This window comes from Euleptes europaea, chromosome 19, assembly GCF_029931775.1.
Source record: "Euleptes europaea isolate rEulEur1 chromosome 19, rEulEur1.hap1, whole genome shotgun sequence".
Classification (NCBI taxonomy): Eukaryota; Metazoa; Chordata; class Lepidosauria; order Squamata; family Sphaerodactylidae; genus Euleptes; species Euleptes europaea.
In genome coordinates this window covers 33,940,118-33,960,216 of record NC_079330.1, presented here as the reverse complement: position 1 = coordinate 33,960,216, position 20,099 = coordinate 33,940,118, and the positions used below count along the sequence as shown (strand labels likewise).

The following is a 20,099-nucleotide window of genomic DNA, read 5'->3' as shown; positions in this document are numbered from 1 at the left end:
ATACCCATCAGAAAGTCCACGGCTGCTTAGAAAAAGTGTAGTTTATTTGTACAGTGCAGAAATAGATACTCCTTTCACACTCTCCGCTCATAACATCCCGCATAGAACTGCGGTTTCCCTTCAATATACACACCTGGTGGTCGCAGCCACCAATCACAGTAGATTCCCAATTACCCTGGCATTGCTACTACATTGCATCAGCCACCTGGCTCTAACTGGATCAGGCCAGCTTTCTCTAGCTCCCCAGGTACTTTCCAGGCTGATTACATCACCCTTAGATCTAAGAGATCTAACCTGCACCTGTCAAACTGACAGACTCGTAATCTTGACAGGACCGTCTGTGGGGAGGGACTTCAAGGCCATAGAGTCCAATGGCCAAAGCAGTCATTTTCTCCAGGTGAACTGATCTCTGTCGGCTGGAGATCAGTGGCAATAGCAGGAGATCTCCAGCTAGGTTGGCAACCCTTTCACAGAATATAAAATAGGGTTTTCAACCTCCAGGGGATGCCTGGAGATCTGGAATTATGGCTCACCTCCGGTCTACAAAGATAAGTTCCCCTGGAGAGAATGGCTGCTTTGGAGGGTGGCCGCTATGGCATTGTGCCCTGCAAAGATCCCTCTCCCCCCTCCCCCAAATCTCCAGGAATTTCCCTATCTGGATTTGGCAATCCTAGAATATAAAACAGGCAATAGAGAACTCCAGAGGATTAGGGGTGGTGGTAAAACGTGGGGGCAGAACTAGGGGTGGGGGAGTGTGAGAATGGAAAATGGGTGAAATGTCAGGAAAGCTGTGCGTAACTTGAGTGTGGAGTTGGCGGTCTCAAGGGCTGGGAGGCACTGATAGGTCACTTTGAAAGGGGCTTATATTATTATTTATATTTAGATATTTGTATTCTGCTTTTCTCACCAGCGGGAGCCCCAGGCAGCTTACAATGCCATTCTCCTTTTCCCCACATTCTCCTCACAACAATCTTGTGGGGTAGGTTAGGCTGACAGAGTGGTTGGCCCAAGGTCACCCGGTGAGCTTCCATGGCAGAGTGGGCATTCGAACCTGAGTAGTTCTAGCTCCTAGGCTGACATTCTAACCAGTACTAGACTGCTCTGGCTCTCTGATGGAACAAATCCTCCCACCAACTAGCCACGATAGCTAAATGGAGTTTTCAGATTGAAAGGCAAGCCTAGAGACATCTGGAAGGGGTGTGTGTCTGAGGCTGGTGCTTTCATGCCCTCCTTTTTTGGGTTTCCTTGACGATGCGGCTGGCCTTGATTGGCCTTTGGGCTGATCTAGCAGGTGTCAGAATCAGGCAGTTACCCCTAGCCTCCCTTAAATGCGGATTCATCCAGGCAAGTGGTCCTGAAGCGATAATATTTCATTAGGAGGAAAAAGAACTGACCGTTTACAAACAGAAGAAGGCTGCTAATGGCATGACATGGGTAGAATACATGGTTAAAAGCACTCCAGCCAGAGAAAGTAAAAGAAAGTGAAACAATTCCGAGATAACAGTTCCCAGGGCAAGGCAGAAAACACAACAGCTGTGGATAGCAGGCTGAGCTGATAATATGATAGCAAGATGAGAAACTATACACAGAGTTTGTGGCATGTGAACCAAGAACTTGAACTGAAGCCAGAGCTTGGCCTGGTCCTGCCAAGACCCCTTCTTCAGGTGACTTTAGTCAGGACCTGACATAATGCTCCCCCTAGGGCCCCCCCTCTTGTTCCGCAGCTGGGCGAAGCTTGTGGGGATAGGCGTCGTGGAACCGACAAATCAGCCGTGGGGCTGCAACGTGATGTTCGGCAACCCACTCATCATGACCAGAATCCAAGTGTTTCCAACGAACCAGATAGTAGAGGATCCCCCTGCTTATGCGGGAATCCAGGATCTTGGACACTTCGAAATGTTCCTCCCCCCCTACCAACACTGGGACATCAGGTGGAGGTTCAGGGTGCCACTCAGGAGCAGGCACATACTTCTTTGGAAGACTGACATGAAACATGGGATGGATTCCCCTCAGGACTTGGGAAGACAGAGCTCCACTGTGATGTCATTAATGAGCCGTGAGACTGGAAAAGGTCCCGCATATTTTTCACTAAGTTTCTTGCAAGGGCGTAGAGAGCGCAGGTTTTTTGTGGATAGATAAACCTGGTCCCCCACCTTAATGTCCCACCCCGGAGAACGATGTTTGTCTGCTTGTGCTTTGTACTTGCTTTTGGCCCGTTCCAGATTCTTCTGCAACCAGGGCAAGGTGTTTCGTATCACATTCACCCAGTCTGCCACTTCAGCATTGCCCTCCTCCCCAAAGAAGCAGGCACATACAACTTATTTTCTTTAAACCAAAACTCCCCCCGTAGAGTCAGTTTGTCTGGCAGAGTATTAGCGGCGCTTTCAGCTTGGCAAGCTTCCGCTAAGGCGATTTTAAAGGTGTCCAGCAGTCCCTCCAAAGGAGGGGGCGTTGGCACAACTGTGGAAGAGTCTGGTACCCCCTCTAGGGTGGGGGACTTTGCAGAGTCCGGCAACCCCTCTAGTGTAGGGGACTTCTGTACTTGGGAGCGAGTCAGAACGGCTAAGCTAGGTACATACCTGCTGCTCGGGAGTGAAGAGTGAGTCTGTAGGGCGCTCTACTTTGGTACTGGGGGAGCCGGGAAAGTGCGTCCGCCAAATGATTTTGTTTCCCAGGAACATGCTTTAAAACAAAACGAAACGTAGAGAAGAACTCTGCCCAGCGCACTTGTTTGGCTGTGAGTTTGCGCGTTCCCTTTAACACCTCTAAATTTTTATGATCCGTCCACACCTCAAACAGACATTCAGCCCCCTCCAGGAAATGTCTCCACACCGTGAAAGCATGTTTAACTGCAGCGGCCTCTTTCTCCCAAATGGGCCAGTTCAATTCAGCAGCAGAAAACTTTTTAGAAAAGTACGCACTGGGCGCGGGTGGAGCGGCGGGCGCTGGTTGTTGGGGCAGCGGTGATGCCAACTGCATCCGATGGAGGCTGGCCACCTCCCGCCAAAGTTCCTCCATAAGGCCCCGCATCACAGCTACCTGCTCGGTCATCTCCTGGTTCTGGTGTCGAAGGCGTTGGTTCTCCTCATCACTCATCCGCCCTTCCTCAATTACGTACTGGCCACCCGCTTCCCGGTCTCGCCAGCCCTGCGTTCAGCGGAGATCCGTGCCCCACACTGACGGCTTCTCCACAACTTCAGAAACTCCTCTCCCCATGTCAAACGGATAATCCCAGAGGCCCTCCTGCGCACCGGAGTATGCCTTGTGCTGTCGCCGTGTGCTCACACTGGAAGGCAACCTCTCCAGGGGTTGGTACTTTCCAACCGGAATGGAAAAATCTCGGGACCTGGCTCCTCGGGGTCTGTTGTCAACCCTCGTCTGCGGGTGGTCTGGATGCCTTTCTCCAACGGCACCTGCCCTGATTGGCTGGGGGACCCCTGTCCCTGTGGCTTGCCTCTCTTCGATGAGCCATTGAATCTCCTCGGTGAGCCCCTCGGCCTGCTCAGCCTCCTCCCAGATGGTCCGCTCAGCCGCTCCGGCGGCGATCCGGTCAGCCTCCCCCAGAAGCAGTTGTCAGAGGCCCTTTGGGTCACCCGCTCCCGCCACGGCTGCTCGGGCGACCCCCAGTTGGACAGGACAGCCGAATTCCTCTTTGAGAAGCTGTTGAACCTCCTCCTCGGTAAGCGGCTCCGCTGCCATTTCCAGGATTCGCGCCGCCACCTTGGCGGCAGCCTTTTCAGCCTCCTCACGGAGGCGTTGCAGGAGGTCTCCCTGCTCTGCCCCCATGGCGCTTGGCAGGGGTCGCGACACCGCAGCCAAAACCCATAAAATAAAAAAAGTGGGGATTAGCAGCCTAATGTCAGAATCAGGTGTTTACCCCTAGCTTCCCTTAAAAGCGGATTCATCCAGGCAAGTGGTCCTGAAGCAATAATACTTTATTAGGAGCAAAAAGGTAAATAAAAGAACTGACCGTCTACAAACAGAAGAAGGCTGCTAATGGCATGACATGGGTAGAATACATGGTTAAAAGCACTCCAGCCAGAGAAAGTAAAAGAAAGTGAAACAATTCCGAGATAACAGTTCCCAGGGCAAGGCAGAAAACACAACAGCTGTGGATAGCAGGCTGAGCGGACAATACAAGATGAGAAACTATACACAGAGTTTGTGGCATGTGAACCAAGAACTTGAACTGAAGCCAGAGCCTGGCCTGGTCCTGCCAAGACCCCTTCTTCAGGTGACTTTAGTCAGGATCTGACAGCAGGGCTTTAGTTATGGCTGTCTTACAGTGGGGCTCAGGCAAATTAGTAGAAGAGGACAGATCTCTTGATGGGTATTAGCCATAGTGTCTGAATAGCACCTCCATGATGGGAAGTTTGGGGAGGGGCTGCGGCTCAGTGGTAGAACATCTGCTTGGCATGCAGAAGGCCTGAGATTCAATTCATGGCATCTCCAGTTTGAAAAAGGATCAGGAAGTAGGTGATATGAAAGACCTCTACCTGAGACCCTGGAGAGCTGCTGCCAGTCTGAATACTGACCTTGATGGACCAAGGGTCTAATTCAGTATAAGGCAGCTTCATGTGGAGGTGGTGTGCCTCCTCCACATGACAAACAGGGAGACAAAAAGGAAAGGACTGATTCCTTCAGGCTCTGTTTGTGGGCTGCTTGGAAGTACACAGTGGCTGTCATAATCCAGAGATGTAAGATGCTTTGAAGCTCACCAGGGGTCCTCTGGGACCCTGATAGCCACCTGCTTTCCCAGGGAAGAGTGCCATAAGGTCACTGAGAGGTCACTGAGAGCAGAGATACTTTATGTAAAGAGATAACCATTTACTCTACCAGGAATTGCAAGATGGATAGCTGTTATAAGACACGAGCGGGGTATTGTGATGTGTGGAACATGTGCTCTTGGACGATTGGGAGATGGGGTTTCTCCGTCCATATGGGGATGAGCTCTCTAAATCTGGATTGGGTAAGAGGCTTCCTGCAAGCTAAGGCAGGAAGGACTGAAAGGTTGGAAACATCCAGCTGGTGGTGGTTCTGCAGGGAGCAGGTGGGGTCAAGATTTGCATTTGCTCCATGTGCATCTGAGCAGGGATGTCAGAGGTAAACCGTTTGTATTGTTAAGTTTAGTGTAGTGATAACATCTGTGTAACCAGCAGGCTGATAGTCATTTTCCCTTGTCTTGTGCTCAAGTGTAATAACCTGTAGCAATGAAGTATTCTGTTTAAGAGCAGACTGATTTCAACTGCTCCCTGAGTGCCTGGCCCTCATTCACACTAAACAGACACACACAGGGGAAGAGCTGAAGTAATTGGGAAACTGCCCTTTGTACATGCTCAGAGGCAGCCTTACTAGTGCTCCCTAAGCCACTGGTAATATGGGAGGCTGGATTTAGCGGCACCAAAAAAGAACATGCTTACGCACAAACACACTATAGGCATGTAAACACACATGGACCCAAGGCAGATTTATGACAGTGGCTACCTGTGAAGAGGAGGCTGGGTCAGGTGTTCTGTGTGTTCTTACCCCAATTGTGTTCACGGTCAGAGTGACTAATGGTTAAAAGCCAATGATGAGCCTCCTTTCCTTTACTTCATAGGATGTCTGTGACTTACTTGTCCAAGCTTGTAAATTAGTGCTGCTTAATCAAGAACATCTTGTCAACAAGGTGTGCCAGCTGACTCATCATTTGCTTAACAGATTCCAGGTAAGAGAGCTAGGTTATTTTTTTTTCCTTTTTCTGATCTCCTGTATTTGTGTGTGTGTTGCTATTTTACTTGCATATGTACTTTGTTATATCTGTGAACACAGGCCAGAATGGTTGCTGTTGTATTCCTCCAGGATTTTCTCTTCTCTGGAGAAACTGACAAACTCAGAAAACAAAATTTTTAAGTAGGGTACTGGCTGCTTCTATAACGGTGTTGGATTTGCTGCACTAAATGTTCATTTGGAACCATTTCTTTTTTTAAGAATCTGTACGTATTTGGCTGCTATGCAGTGTGCAGGCCCTCCCTGCTATGGCTGTGTTGTCCAAAGATACAAATACCTTGGAAGGGGTCTGGGAGTAGGCCCACCCCAAATGACTAGTTTAGCACACACACATCCTGGAATTACCCTGGAGCCACGGGATGGTTACTAGGAAACCCACCATGAGGGCAACAGAAGCCTGCCATGCAGTGGCAGGAAGGAGAATTGCTTCAACAGCAGCAGCACAGTGTGGTCCCTTTAAGGCTGCAGTGCAGCTGCTGCCAACAGCTGTCAGCAGTTTACCCTGGCCAGGAGAATGGCAGGGAGGGAACAAGGCTGTAGGTGCAGCCTGAGATTCCCCTGAAGTCCCATGAGACCGCTAGTTCTTGTGAGGCTTCGGGGGAGCGGATTGTGCATGTGCAGTCTGCTCCAGTAGCCTCACGGAGGGCTCAGAAGCAGACCAATGAGCAGGCGGCATGGGCTTCTCAGGAGAGATCCAGCACAGAGCAGTTGGAGGAGGAACCAGGCGTTGCAAACGTCTCCAGTTCAGAGGCTCTGCAAGCCCCAAACTTAGGGATCCTCTGACGGCAGGGTGTGTGGACACCCTTGAATTCTACAGAAATATTGCAAGTTTCTTCCTGCCATGAATACTTGGATTTGGGTGCCCACTGAATTGTTACAAAAAGCACTGATGCCACCCTTTAATACAGGCATATTCAGATTGCTGCTTGTGTGGGAGCCTGTAGCTAATGAGGTGACTCCAACTGTGACAGGTTCTAGCCAGCAAAACATTACTCTGTGATGAACTGGAGATGAGCTTCTTCTCCCTAGCCTGTAAGCCCATATTTCTTTCTATGATTGCAGGTAACGGTTGATGAGGAGAGCCTGAAATTCCTTCTGCCTTATTTCATCTCTGCCCTGAAGCAGTGCAGCTCTTGGACACACGTGGAAATTCTGCAGGCTTTGGCAGCTTCAGTCTACGGCAATGGACCCAAATGCCAAAAAGTGGGTTAGAGTACCCCCTTTCCAAATACCTTGCTAGGGGCTTATTCTTGAGTCTCGTTGCTATGGCCAATAAGTATTGTTACATATAGGTTGACATGTGTCCCTAAAATGTCACAAAATATGCTGTTGGGCTGTCATTGCTAAGATGAGGCAACAAGAAAAAGGTGACGTGCAGCCCTCCTCGGTTGTGTTGCCCTTTTGAATGCTGCTGTTTAGGATGGCAGAATCATGATGCGAAGACAGGGATTCACTCAAGCCCCTTTATTTGTATGGGGCAACGCTGGACATTGGGGAGGGACTGTGGCTCAGTGGTAGAGCCTCTGCTTTGCATGCAGACGTTCCCAGGTTCAATCCCCGGCATCTCCAGTTAAAGGGACCAGGCAGGTAAGTGATGTGAAAGACCTCCGTCTGAGACCCTGGAGAGCCGCTGTGGGTCTGAGTAGACAATACTGACTTTGATGGACCAAGCGTCTGATTCAGCGTAAGGCAGCTTCATGTGTTCATTTGTTGTAACTGATGGAAAGTCTAGGGTTCAGATCAACTGTTACGCATCTCCCTTTCCTTGCAATAAGATGGTGGTTGTTGGTACTCTTTTGAAAAGCAGCAAAAAAGCTTGCTGAAAATTAAGATAATGGAATCACTACGTGATGGGTCACTTCCTATATTCCGTTGATGCTGCAATGACAAAAGCCCCTCTTTCGGTCCATGATTTGCGCAAGAGGGAAACATGGTAGTCTATGCAGTCCTAAGCATATTCACTCAGACGTCAGTCCCACAGAGTTCAGTGGGGTGTATTCCCTGGTAAGCATGGTTTGGATTGCAGCCTAAACCTGTTATCATTGTAAGGAGAGTGACTGGGAAGTATTAAGTAAGTTCTGCTAAATTATGATCTTGAAACAAAGTAGTAAAATGTGGGCTGGACACTTCTACTGTTAGGTGGATTGGTAATTGGTTGACCAACCGAACCCAAAGGGTGCTCATTAATGGCACAACTTCATCCTGGAGAGGAGTGACCAGTGGGGTACCACAGGGGTCTGTCCTGGGACCAGTACTTTTTAATATTTTTATAAATGACTTGGATGATGGAATAGAGAGCATCCTAATCAAATTTGCAGATGACACCAAGTTAGGAGGGGTAGTTAATACCATGGAGGATAGCGTCAGAGTTCAGAGTGACCTCGATAGACTGGAGAGCTGGGCCATAAGCAATAAAATGGATTTCAATAGGGAGAAGTGTAAAGTACTTCACCTAGGCAGAAACAACATAAGGCGCAGGTACAGGATGGGAGATAGTTGGCTTGACAACAGTACATGTGGAAGAGATCTGGGAGTCTTAGTGGACCACAAACTGAACATGAATCAACAGTATGATATGGCAGCTAAGAAGACCAATGCAATTCTAGGCTGCATCAATAGGAGTATTGTGTCTAGATCAAGGGAAGTAATACTACCACTGTATTCTGCATTGGTCAGACCTCACTTGGAATACTGTGTCCAGTTTTGGGCTCCACAATTTAAGAAGGATGTTGATAAGTTGGAGGGTGTCCAGAGGAGGGCGACCAGAATGGTCAAAGGTCTGGAATCCATGCCCTATGAGGAGAGACTTAGGGAGCTGGGTTTGTTTAATCTGGTGAAGAGAAGGTTGAGGGGAGACATGATAGCCATGTTTAAATATTTGAAGGGATGTCATGTTGATGAGGGAACTAGCTTGTTCTCTGTTGCTCCAGAGCAGGGATGGGGAACCTCAGGCCCGGGGGCCGTATGCGGCCCCCGAGGACATTTTTTGTGGCCCTCGGGAGCTCCGGGGCCCCGCCATAGAGGTGCGACATAGGGCTGCCCTCCCTGAGGGTGTTCCTGGGGCCACGGCTTGCAGGGGTGCTGCGGCACCCTTTGGACCTCCTCTCGCCGACTGACGGCTGTTGGTCAGCAAGAGGAGGTGGAGGGACGCTTCCCCCAAGGTTGCCCCCTATAGCCGCAGCTTGCAGGAATGCCGGGGCACACTGTAAGCCCCTCTTGCTGCCTGTTGGCTGTTGAGCAGCGAGGTGGGAGGAAACAGGCCCGCGGCTCCCGGCGGCAGAGCATATGTACAGGAGCCGATCGGGCTTCAGGGGGCCTTTTGTGGACTGGGGCAGGGAGGGCATGGAGCCTGGGGCCAGGTCGCGTGGGGCCGGCGGGTGTGTGTGTGTGTGGGGAAGGCTTTTCTCTCTCCCTCTCTTTCTGTCTCTTTCTTTGTCTGTCTCCCTCTGTCCTTTTCTTTCTCCCCCTCTTTCCATTTCTTTCTCCCTCTCTCCCTTTTCCTCTTTCTCTGTTTTCCTTCCTTCCTCCCTTGCTGATCGACCGCGGGCTGCGCCTCCCTGGCGCCTCGTTTGCTCGGGCCCATTGCTGGCTGTTCTCCCCCCTGGGAGGGGGGGAGGACCGGGAGAGCCCTCCAGGCCTTCTCTGTATGGCCTCCCCTGGGGTTGCCAATCTCCAGGTGGTGGCTGGAGACCTGGCAACCCTAGCCTTTCCGCCCCCACACCGGGAGATCTACACCTGGTATGGCCCCCGAATGATGTTATAAATGTGCAAATGGCCCTTGGCAGGAAAAAGGTTCCCCACCCCTCATCCATAGACTAGGACACGGAGTAATGGATTTAAACTAATAGAAAAGGGATTCCACCTAAACATTAGGAAGAACTTTCTGACGGTGAGGGCTGTTTGATGATGGAATGCGTTGCCTCGGAGGGTGGTGGAGTCCCCTTCTTTGGAGGTCTTTAAGCAGAGGCTGTATGTCCCTCTGTCAGGAGTGCTTTGATTGTGAGATCCTGCATGGCGGGGGGAGGGTTGGGGTCACTGGAGATGTGGGGGGTGGGGAGGTAGTTGTTAGTTTCCTGCATTGTGCAGGCGGTTGGACTAATGACCCTGGTGGTCCCTTCCAACTCTATGATTCTATGAGGGGTTTCCCCCCATGAGACTGCATATGAGGTGTAGATCACCCTGTTTTCAAGGGAATATGCTTCCCTTTGTGTGGTGTTGGGATCATAGCCACAACCTCCATGTTTATCTTTATCTTGCATGTTGTGTGCATTGGGAGCTTCGTTTTGGTTTTATGAAACAGACAGTTTACTGAATGATCCATCTAGAATGTGTAAAAATGCTAAATCCGTATTGTGACTGTTGGTTTATTTCAGTACCTTCCAGATTTGTTGGGGGAAAATGGACCTCTGCTACAGTTCAGCAGTCCAGCTCAGACAGACGTTGAGCTCAAGAGAGCTGCAGTGCACAGCATGGCAAATTTGTGCCTCAGGTACAGCTTGGGGGGTAGAGGTGGTTTGGCCCCATATTGTTACACTGTGTTAATTCATGGGCAACCAGTTCAGCTGTAAGGGCTGTAGAAATTAATAGTAAGCTCACATTACTGCACAGTCATAACTACCCTTACTGGGAAGTAGCACTCATTTCAGTGGCACACTTTCAATTAACTGTACTTAGCACTACAGTCCATGTTTCGTATATGAATTCATTGGACTGTCAGCTATAATTATCTGCCTTTTGATTAAACAATGTAAGCTGCTCGTGTCTATATCCATTGATTTCAACAGGCTTACATCAGAGTAACTCTGCATAGTATTATACTGTAAATCACTTACTCTATTGAATGAAGTTTAAAGTAACCTAAAATAGGTGCAAGCTACCACTCATTGATTTTATAACAATGTTGAACTCCTCCCCTTTTATTCCAGATTCTATTTTCCTTTTCATTCCCTGTTCCTGCACTAGAAACCTTCCAACGGGAAGCCTGCGTGCCCTTCTGTAGCAGCTCCTCCCATTCATATTTTCTCTCAGCAGTTAGTCAGCTAAAGTGTACGTTGAATGATCTGCTGATAAAATCGATTACAGGTTGAAGCCTAAGTAATGGTCATATTGCATTTTCGTACACATTTCCCCCCCTTTTACAATGATTGGTTATGTGAAACCTTTGGCTCAGCACTTGGAAGCAAGGTTGAATATCATAAGAGTTAGAGAAACAATGGCCTGGGGGACTCTTTGTACTCTGCCCCCCCCCCATTTCACATCGTGAGACATTTTCTTGCCCTGTTTCTTTCACATTTGGAACACTGAGTGCTCTAAACTTATGTCTTCTCCCCCATCTCCATGCAAGCCGTTTACCACAGGGTAGACATGGGTGTTTTTCTGCAGTAATCTTTGTGGCTCTGACTTGGATATACTTGTTTTAGCATACCTGGACAGCAGTATCTAGAGGAACCTTACAAAGAGATCTGCTTCCAGACTTTCCTCAATGTGTTACAGTCTTCAAAAGGACCTAGTGTGGATGACATCACCTTTTGCATGGTAGGTTTAAGTCGGACCCTCTGGGGATGAGAGTTGTTGGACCTGTGCTCATTCCTGTGTGAACCTGCACATGTTTTAAGATCATGGTGCTCTCCTCTGAAACCTCCCCTTCTCTGAGGATGATACATTGGCAACCCAGGGCAAACTTGTGTGGCAGACGATCCCGAGAAATGCTCAGTTGCTCTTTTCCCCACTCAAATATCAATTTCAAACATATTGTTTTTATTCATCCAGTCTTTTGCATTTTGATATTTTTTACATTTTTGCCCTGTTTTATTACTGGTTTTGTTTGCAGAATCTTAATTTACTTACGTAATTTGTACCCCACTATTCCATAATGGGGAACCCAACATGGTTTACATTGTTCTTATTTCCTCCATTTTTATCCTCACTTCCTCCATTTTTATCCTCACAACAACCTTACTCTTGTAGGTTAGGCCGAGAGCATGAATGGCCCAAGGTCATTCAGCAAGCTTTCACAACAGTGGGGATTCAAACCTAGATCCTAGTCTGACACCCTAACCACTACACCATGCTGATAGCGTGTATTGGTGGTTTTTAATTTTGGAGTTCTGATTTTGCTGTGTCACCTTCTGTACTTCTGTCTGGTTGAAAGACAGGATGTAAATGTCTTAAAATTAGTTAACTAAAGCACATTGTGAATAATCACTAACTTAGTCAGAAGTCAGAATTTCTTTTAGGTGGTTAGGTAGGAATGCCTTTGTAAATACTGTGTTCTTTTGGGACGTTATTGTGTAACAGATTTGTGTTGCTTCATGTATTGCATGGATCATGTGGAAAGGAGCTTAGCTCTCCTTGTTTAGAATCCTGCCTCCTTCTGGCTGTCTGAGTGGCGCACATTGCTCTAGGCAGCATATGCCCCACCTTGTGCTGTGCTCCCAGGGAACAGAGCCCCAATCAAGTCCCGCTCTATTTATCTCACAATGTATATCCTACCGCACAAACCTTTGGAGTTGCCAACGGCAACCGGAAATATATTCAAAACTGAAGAGCAGCTGCAAATCAATCTATAAAGCAGATCATCTTAGAAATAGCTGGACAAGAAAACCAGGTCCCAGATAACAATAAAAACCTGACTTCCCCTGCCTTGTGCCTGTGCACAGGCTACCTGTCCACTAGAAGAAGAAGAGTTGGTTTTTATATGCCGACTTTCTCTACCACTTAAGGGAGACTCAAACTGGCTTACAATCACCTTCCCTTCCCCTCCCTGCAGAAGAAACTGTGTGAGGTAGGTGAAGCTGAGAGAATGTGACTTGCTCAAGGCTTCGTGTGTAGGAGTGGGGAAACAAATCCAGATCACCAGATTAGCCTCCGCCACTCATGTGGAGGAGTGGGGAATCAAACCCGGTTCTCCAGATCAGACTCCACCACTCCAAACCACTGCTCTTAATCACTGCACCATGCTGGCTCCCTGCTCTTAATCACTACCACTAGACCAACCAGGGCTGCCTCGGGGCCGAACTAGACATGACAAGTGTCCAGAGGTCCAACCCATGGATGCTGAACTTGGCCATTTAAAAATGCCATCAGGGTTGGGCCCTCATGGTATTTTTAAATGGCCCCATTCAAAATGGCAGGATCATAGCAAAACTGCCCATTTTGGGGCTTGAAAAGGTACAGGAAGAAGACAACCTGGTCCTGCTATGCTGCAGCCTCAATCAGGATCAAGGCCTTGCAGCATTTTTAAATGGGTGAGTTCACCTTAAAACGGTGTTGGTATATGCCATAAGGTCTGGTTTGGCCCTCAATCCCTGCGCTAAGCCTACTGCCAGACTGTTACCCATCTAAGTAATCTGTTTCTTACAAGAGCCGCTGGACCTTGATGGATCCCTTTGCCAAGATAGGCTAGTAATTACCCTTGTCTAGGAGAACCCATAATTTTTAACCTGCAATTGCTGGATGTAGCCTCCTTAACAGAGGCAGAAGTATTCCTTCCTCAAAGCAGGTATTCATCACTGGATTTTCTCTGTCTTCTGTAGTTGGTCAGAAATAACTAAGATGGACAAAGATTGAGTGTACAGTGAAAGTGGGATATCTGGCTGGGCTTTTTCCTCTTGCATTTCCTGCAGCTGATCTTCCCTGCTCTCAACTGCTAACTGTACGATAGTACCCAAGAGATAGCAGAGCAGGTGAATGGTGCCTGGGGTGGATGTCAATCTCCCAGACAGCTGTTTACACTTAATGTAAGTGGAAACCTATCTTAACAAAGTACAATCTTCCCTCTGAACCCTGGATCATTCCCTTTCTCCTATCAGATTTAGAGGTGGATATTGAGAAAATCCATCAGGTCGTTAAATATTTAACCCAGGTAATGATTTTAAAACGATCCAAGTAAATGACACTGGCATTTGGCCTAAGAGAGTTTGTTGAACATGTATAACTTTATTATAAGCTTTATACACTTCATGTATTTTATACATTTTAGGCATCTATGTGTTATATGTATATGCTTATGACTTTGTTAATGAGCAATAGACGACGACTACTTCATGTAAGCAAAAACACATGTCAGCCTGTAAGGGTCATAGCATTGTGAGAAGGGAGAGGCTGCAAGTAGAAGAAGAGTCAAAGACTTGTTGCTGAGGGCCTAACCCTGGTTTGTTGAACTACTTTCCATTCAGTTCCCCTGAGAGTTCTTGATTAGTTGGCTACTCTTTCTTTAGAGTTGTATATTCTTGGTCAGTGTCTTGCCAGGAGAGAACTTTTTAAAATTTATTTTATTTATTTACAAAACTTGTATCCTGCCTTTCTGCCCATACAAGGACCACCAAGGCAGCTAACAATTTAAAACATACATAATAAAATCACATTTTAAAACCATTAAAATCAGTCCTCCTCCCAAAAACAGTTAAAATACATACAAAGCTTACTTACTTACTTAAATGATATTGCTTTAACGGCCAACTAGCCACAAGCAGCATCACACTGAAACAACCCTTTACTACCCCCTTTTATATTTAATTGCTGCTGACAAAATTTTTGCAACTAATAACGGGATCCTTTTATCATTATCAAATAATAACATCTGAATTAGTCTCTGCAAAGAAAGATATGATTCATAAAATATAAGCTGCCCTAAAAATGTCTTCCTCTAATCCTTCCAAAAGCAACAAAATAAAGGAATATGTTCCAAAGTCTCACTTTGACCATCCCCACACTTACGTATAAGAAATACTGCATAATGGCTCTCAGCGACCACTGACGGAAAGGTGTTTAACCTAGTCAGTATGAACGTCCTTCTATATTGAGGCACCATTAGATACAGAAGATATCATGGATTAGAAGTAAAGGGGTTTAAGACAAGAGCGGCTGCAGAGCATACACACTGTGCTCTCTCCCACATAATTCTAGAATCCAAGGATGTCATAACTGACTTGATTAATTTCATTTCATGTGTATTATTTGGGTTAAAGCCCAACAACTACATCCTATTTACAATAACCTTTTTCCAGGAAGACATTGACAAGTCCTTTCTAAAGCTTAGCAGCCCCTCATTAACCTGAACCATCTTTCGGCATAACAAAAAAGATCTTTGCCACGCTAAGGCTTTTAGAGATTTCTGATTTAGCTGCGCCCTAAGCACTACCCCAGAAACATTTTGGCACGCCAGATATTCTACGAAGAAATTTTACTAATGGTTGGTCAATAGAGTCATCTACCACATCATTCAGAACCTCAACACCATATAGAATTTGGGGAATTACTTTAGCGTTAAACGCTTTAATTGGTCCAGGCATAAACTTTCCACCCCACATTGGCTAGGAAGGCAGGATCATTGAGAGAATGCCAAATGAAACCAGGGCCGATTATGCATGCTCACTTTACCCTTCTTTATTCCCCGTTTCAGCCAGAATCAAAGCAACCTGGGTTGAGGAAAACTATGCATTGGCTTGAATGATCAGGGAATAAACTGTGCAAATCGGGGGCATGAATACAGGAAAGCAGTCTCCCAAGTTCAAATCAAGTCCCACCCCTTTAATTGCTGGTCTGTGATTGGCTCACCTCGTGAGAGAACATTTCCTTCCCCCCAGACCCAACTGCCGCATAAAAACGCATTTTAAGAACAAAAAATAAAAAATGGAACCATTAGAAAGAAGGGGGGGCGAAATCCAAGCCTTATTTTTAAAAAGCCTTTCTCTCAGAAAGAGCTCCCAGGAAGCAATTGAATCCCTGCCTCTTCATGATTGGCTGTGAGAGATACCAATGTTCGCTGCTTCCCCTGTATGGCTATCAGCAAACAGAACAGAAGAGGGGTTTGGAAAGGGGGTAGGGAAAGCTCAATGCGAGGCAAGTGTATGCATTCTCTTTGGATCTGGTTTCAGCTAGGAAAGACCGTTTGACTCTGGCAAGAAGAGGAATGGGAAAAGCCGAATTCGTTTAAGGTTGAAATGGGGTTGAGCCGAAAAGGAACAAGGTAACATGCATTTCCAAAAACTTGATCCTGGCTGAAACAGGGAATGAAGGAAACTAAACCTACCATGCATAAGTGACCAAAGTCTTCACTGCTGGCAGAAGATGGCAACAGAAAGGAGCAGACGAATCTCCCTGGGGAGAGAACTCCAGAGCTTTCATGTGAAATACTCCGTACATGAGCTAAAGGTGGTGCTTGTGCTAAAACAGCTTGCTAATCTTGTGATCCCTGATGGGTGAGCTGATGTAGAAATCCTACCGCTTCTGTTTATCAGAGGAGATCTTTGCTTAGGGATTCTAATTGCCTCAGTGCTTAATGCTAATTAGATTGCATGCTATAATGCTGTGACCTTAGAGCTAATTTGTTCCCCCCACCTCCAGTTGTTACAGAACGCATTGAAAGGTGTCCAGTCACTCTTAAACGGTGGGGAGATGAAGCTGCTGCAACCCGATCCACTTGGCTCCCTGCTTGCTGTGTTAAAGGTGACTCCTGTCTTTAAACTGGAAATCCTTAGCTTCCTCGGAGAGGACCGTAAAAGCTGTTGTTATTATTTAAAACAGGGGTGTCAAACTCATTTGTTATGAGGCCCGGATATGACATAAATGACACTTAATCAGGTACCATAAAATACCTTAATTCTTAATAATTACTCCAGACTTTGAGACTACTTTATGACTATGAGATGTTGACAAAATTATTTATGGCTGAAATATAACATCTCATTTAAGAAGGAAATACACACAGGGATTAGTTTCCCATTTATATGGAAGCCTAAAACAGATGAGGAAGTCTTGCAGTTTTCTATATATATTAATTGTTATCCTGCAAACACAGCGTGCCTACAATCATAAAGAGTTTTAGAAAGTTATGTACATTTTTAGTCTGGAATTGTGATTGTTTTGACCACTGAAGAAGGCTATTTGGCCGACGCGTTTGGTCAAAGTCTAATTTTGTGATTTTATATCTGTTTGTATTGTAGGCTTACATGAGCATGTTGGTTTGGTAGGCTACTGCAGGGCCTTATATATTGATTTTAGCCTGTAATAAATATATACCGTATATACTCGCATATAAGCCGAGTTTTTCAACCCCAAAAAAGGGCTGAAAAATCCCCCCTCGCCTTATACGCGAGTCACCCCAGGGGAGAGGCACCACTAAGGGGTGGATTTCAGCTGGAAACTTACCTCCTCCTCCTCCTCCCCTTCTCTCCTCGCTCGGCATGTCCCACGGCGGCAGCAGCAGCGACCCGCCGCCCGACTTCTTGCTGCTCGAGAGCAGCAACCACCACCACCGCAGGCAGGCCTCGCCGCACCCTCCCGGCCACGCAGCCTGGGCAGGCCGCGCCGCTCACGGGGCTACCTCCACGCCGCCTGCCAGAGCTGCGGCCGGCACGGAGGAGGAGGCCGAAGGAGCCGCGGCCGGGGAAGGAGTGGTGGCGGCAGCCAGCGCGGAGGAGGAGGCCGAGGAGCGGCCTGCGGGGCCTCCTGCGCGCAGGGAGGGGGCCGCCACCGCCGCCTGCCCGTGCAGCCAGTGCGGAGGAGGAGGCCAAAGGAGCCACGGCCGGGAAAGGAGCGGCGGCGGCCAGCCGGAGGAGGAGGCCGAGGAGCGGCCTGCAGGGCCTCCTGCGCGCAGGGAGGGGGCCGCCACTGCCACCTGCCTGCGCGCCTTCCCTGTGGGCCAGGAGCGGCCTGCGGGGCCTCCTGCGCACAGGGAAGGGGCCGCCGCCGCCTGCCCGCGCGCCTTCCCTGCGGGCCAGGAGCGGCCTGCGGGGCCTCCTGCGCGCAGGGAGGGGGCTGCCACCGCCATCTGCCCGCGTGCCTTCCCTGGCGCCTTCACCTGGAGCCCGGTAAGGTAAGCCTGCGGGGGGGAGGGGCTGCATTTCCCGCCCTCGGCTTATACTCGGGTGCCTAATTTTTCCCCATTTTTGGGGTGAAATTAGGCACCTCGGCTTATACTCGGGTCGGCTTATACCCGAGTATATACGGTACATATTTTGTATTGATGTAACATTTATATTGTATAACTTTTGGCCTTGGATGTTAATTTTTTTCTTGACCTTTGGGTACTTAATATCATAAAATTTAATGCCAGGTACCAGAGATACAAACTTTATAGAAGACACAGGCAAATCCAATTAATGATATTTTTTTACTTCATTTTTTACTTAAAATATGAACATGCTTAAAACAATAACACCCGTACAGTATTTTATTTTATGTAACAGTCTTTGATAATTGACACCTCGGGACTGGGGAACGTGGCTGCTTCAACTGGTGAGCCCGCAGCAGACTCGCCAACCAGATTGGGCCAGGGAGGGGGTGGCTGCCTTGGTTCGTGGGCCAGATAAGGGGCCTCATCTGGCCCTTGGGCCTTATGTTTGACACCCATGATTTAAAACATTTTTATGGCTGTGACATAATAAACTTTGTGAGAAAACCTCTGCCTGATAGGGCCTGCCTTTTCCCACATCCCCTGCCTCATAGTCTCCTTAAAGAGCAGCCTTTCTGGGTCAGAGCAGAGGTGCATCTGATTGGTGGAGGCTCTCTAATGTCTCAGGTATGTTATATGAGATCTTTTCAACTGGAGATGCCATCAATGATCTGTGCCCTCTCCTGCCTGTAATATGTGGATATGAACATGTATAGCCAGACTGACCTCTAGCTCAGTAGTATATGCAAGAGACCTCAGATGAAGCTTCCATCCAGTTCAACATCCTGTTTCTCATAATGTCCAGCCAGATGCTTGTGGGAAGCCCACTAACTGGGCATGGGCAATAGCCCTTTCCCTTCAGTGTTCCTCGCAACTGCTATTTAGTAGTGTGTTGCCTCTGAACATGCATGTTCTCTATAGGCCTCATGGATAATAGCCATTGGTAGACATCTCCTCCATGAATCCTTTGGATTAATACCAGCCGAACTTCATGGGGGCAGTAATATTTCAGTACAATAAGCTCCTCACATTGTAACCTAGTAGAGGTTCAAGTGGTCTGGTGAGTTGTGGGCTTTGCTTAGCTTTGGCATGTTCTCCCCTGACCCCATGCTGCTACCGGCTTAAAAGTTGTCTGAAAGCAGACCTGTGCAGCTGGCCACGTATTGCCTTCATCCTGGACCAGGCTTGTTTTTGAACTTTGTTTGGTTTTAGAAGTAATTGTCTCTTGGTGGTGCAGGAAATTACTGTGCCAGAGTCATGTAACAGAGTATTGGACCTGTGTTGAGACACCACTCCTAACCACTGGCGATCTTATCCAGTGTCATTCATGTCCATCTGAGACTTAAGCTGGCATTGCCCACACAACTGCAGTCATATCAGTACTTTTTCTGTGCTCCTGTGAAGTTGCACAGCCCTGCAATACAAAGATACAGCCCTGCAATAACTTCCTGATGTGTGTAATTTTTAATCAAGAAGACCTGAAAACACCTTTCTAAGTCTAGGAGAATAATTTTCAGACCCCAAAACCCCCTTGTTGCAGGATGGACTAAATGAGCCCAAGTCATTTCCAGTTTCTGTGATTCTGTGCTGTATTGTTGCTACTACTATTATTCTTACTAGCACCATCATGTGCCAACATGATGATGATTTTTATTTATTTTGATTTCATTCCAAACCAACTATTCTCCCTATGGGGACCCCAGATGGCCTCCATTTTATCCTTACAACAACCTTGTGAGATGGGATAGGCTAAAAGTGTGTGACTCGCCCAAGGTTACCCAGCCAGCTTTCATGGCAGAGTGGGGATTTGAACTCGGGTCTCTCAGATCCTCATACAACACTAACCACCTCATCACACACCTCTTACCCAGGCCCCTTTGGACCTGTTTGGGTAACTCCTAGCGACGTTCCTGCATTCTCTGCTTTTTCTGTCTTCACTGAGGTCCGCTTGGGGTGATGGAGTGTGTGCGTGTGTTTGTGTGTGGAAAAGATGACTGCGCCATTTTGCAATAGAAGGAAGCAACTGAATCACACTCTCTCACACACATTCTGTATTCTAACAAAATTAATTTTTGTTGCTAATTTAGAAATGCATGTTCTATGGGCTTCCTGGAGTGAACATAGAAATGCCAGCTATCTTGTACCCAACACTGCTTCCTCAGTATGACAGCAGATCACCGGTCAAACAAGAGAAGTCAGACGTATGCAACTTGAAGCCGCCGATGGTAATTTTCTGTATTATCTTCCTGTTTCCGTATACTCAACATTATGGATTATTCAAATTCTTCACCCGGAACAAACAGGGCATACTTGTGTACACTTTCTGAACCCTGCTTCCATTTTTTTGAAGCACATGTTGTTTATTTACTGCATTTATATCCCACCTTTCTCCCCGGTGGGAGCCCAAAGCAGCATACATCATTTTCCTCATCTC

General features: G+C 47.5%; 1 protein-coding gene across 1 annotated transcript in view; it reads left to right on the top strand.

Annotated features, from left to right (window-relative positions):
- Positions 1–20,099, top strand: part of HEATR6 (HEAT repeat containing 6) — a 58,396-nt gene that overhangs the window by 514 nt on the left and 37,783 nt on the right. Inside the window, exons 2-9 of the mRNA XM_056865040.1 lie at positions 1,725–1,795; positions 3,201–3,765; positions 5,600–5,707; positions 6,832–6,972; positions 10,143–10,258; positions 11,190–11,304; positions 16,117–16,218; positions 19,753–19,890. Of these exons, the coding sequence (XP_056721018.1) occupies positions 1,725–1,795; positions 3,201–3,765; positions 5,600–5,707; positions 6,832–6,972; positions 10,143–10,258; positions 11,190–11,304; positions 16,117–16,218; positions 19,753–19,890 (1,356 nt within the window). The remainder of the gene's footprint in view (positions 1–1,724; positions 1,796–3,200; positions 3,766–5,599; positions 5,708–6,831; positions 6,973–10,142; positions 10,259–11,189; positions 11,305–16,116; positions 16,219–19,752; positions 19,891–20,099) is intronic.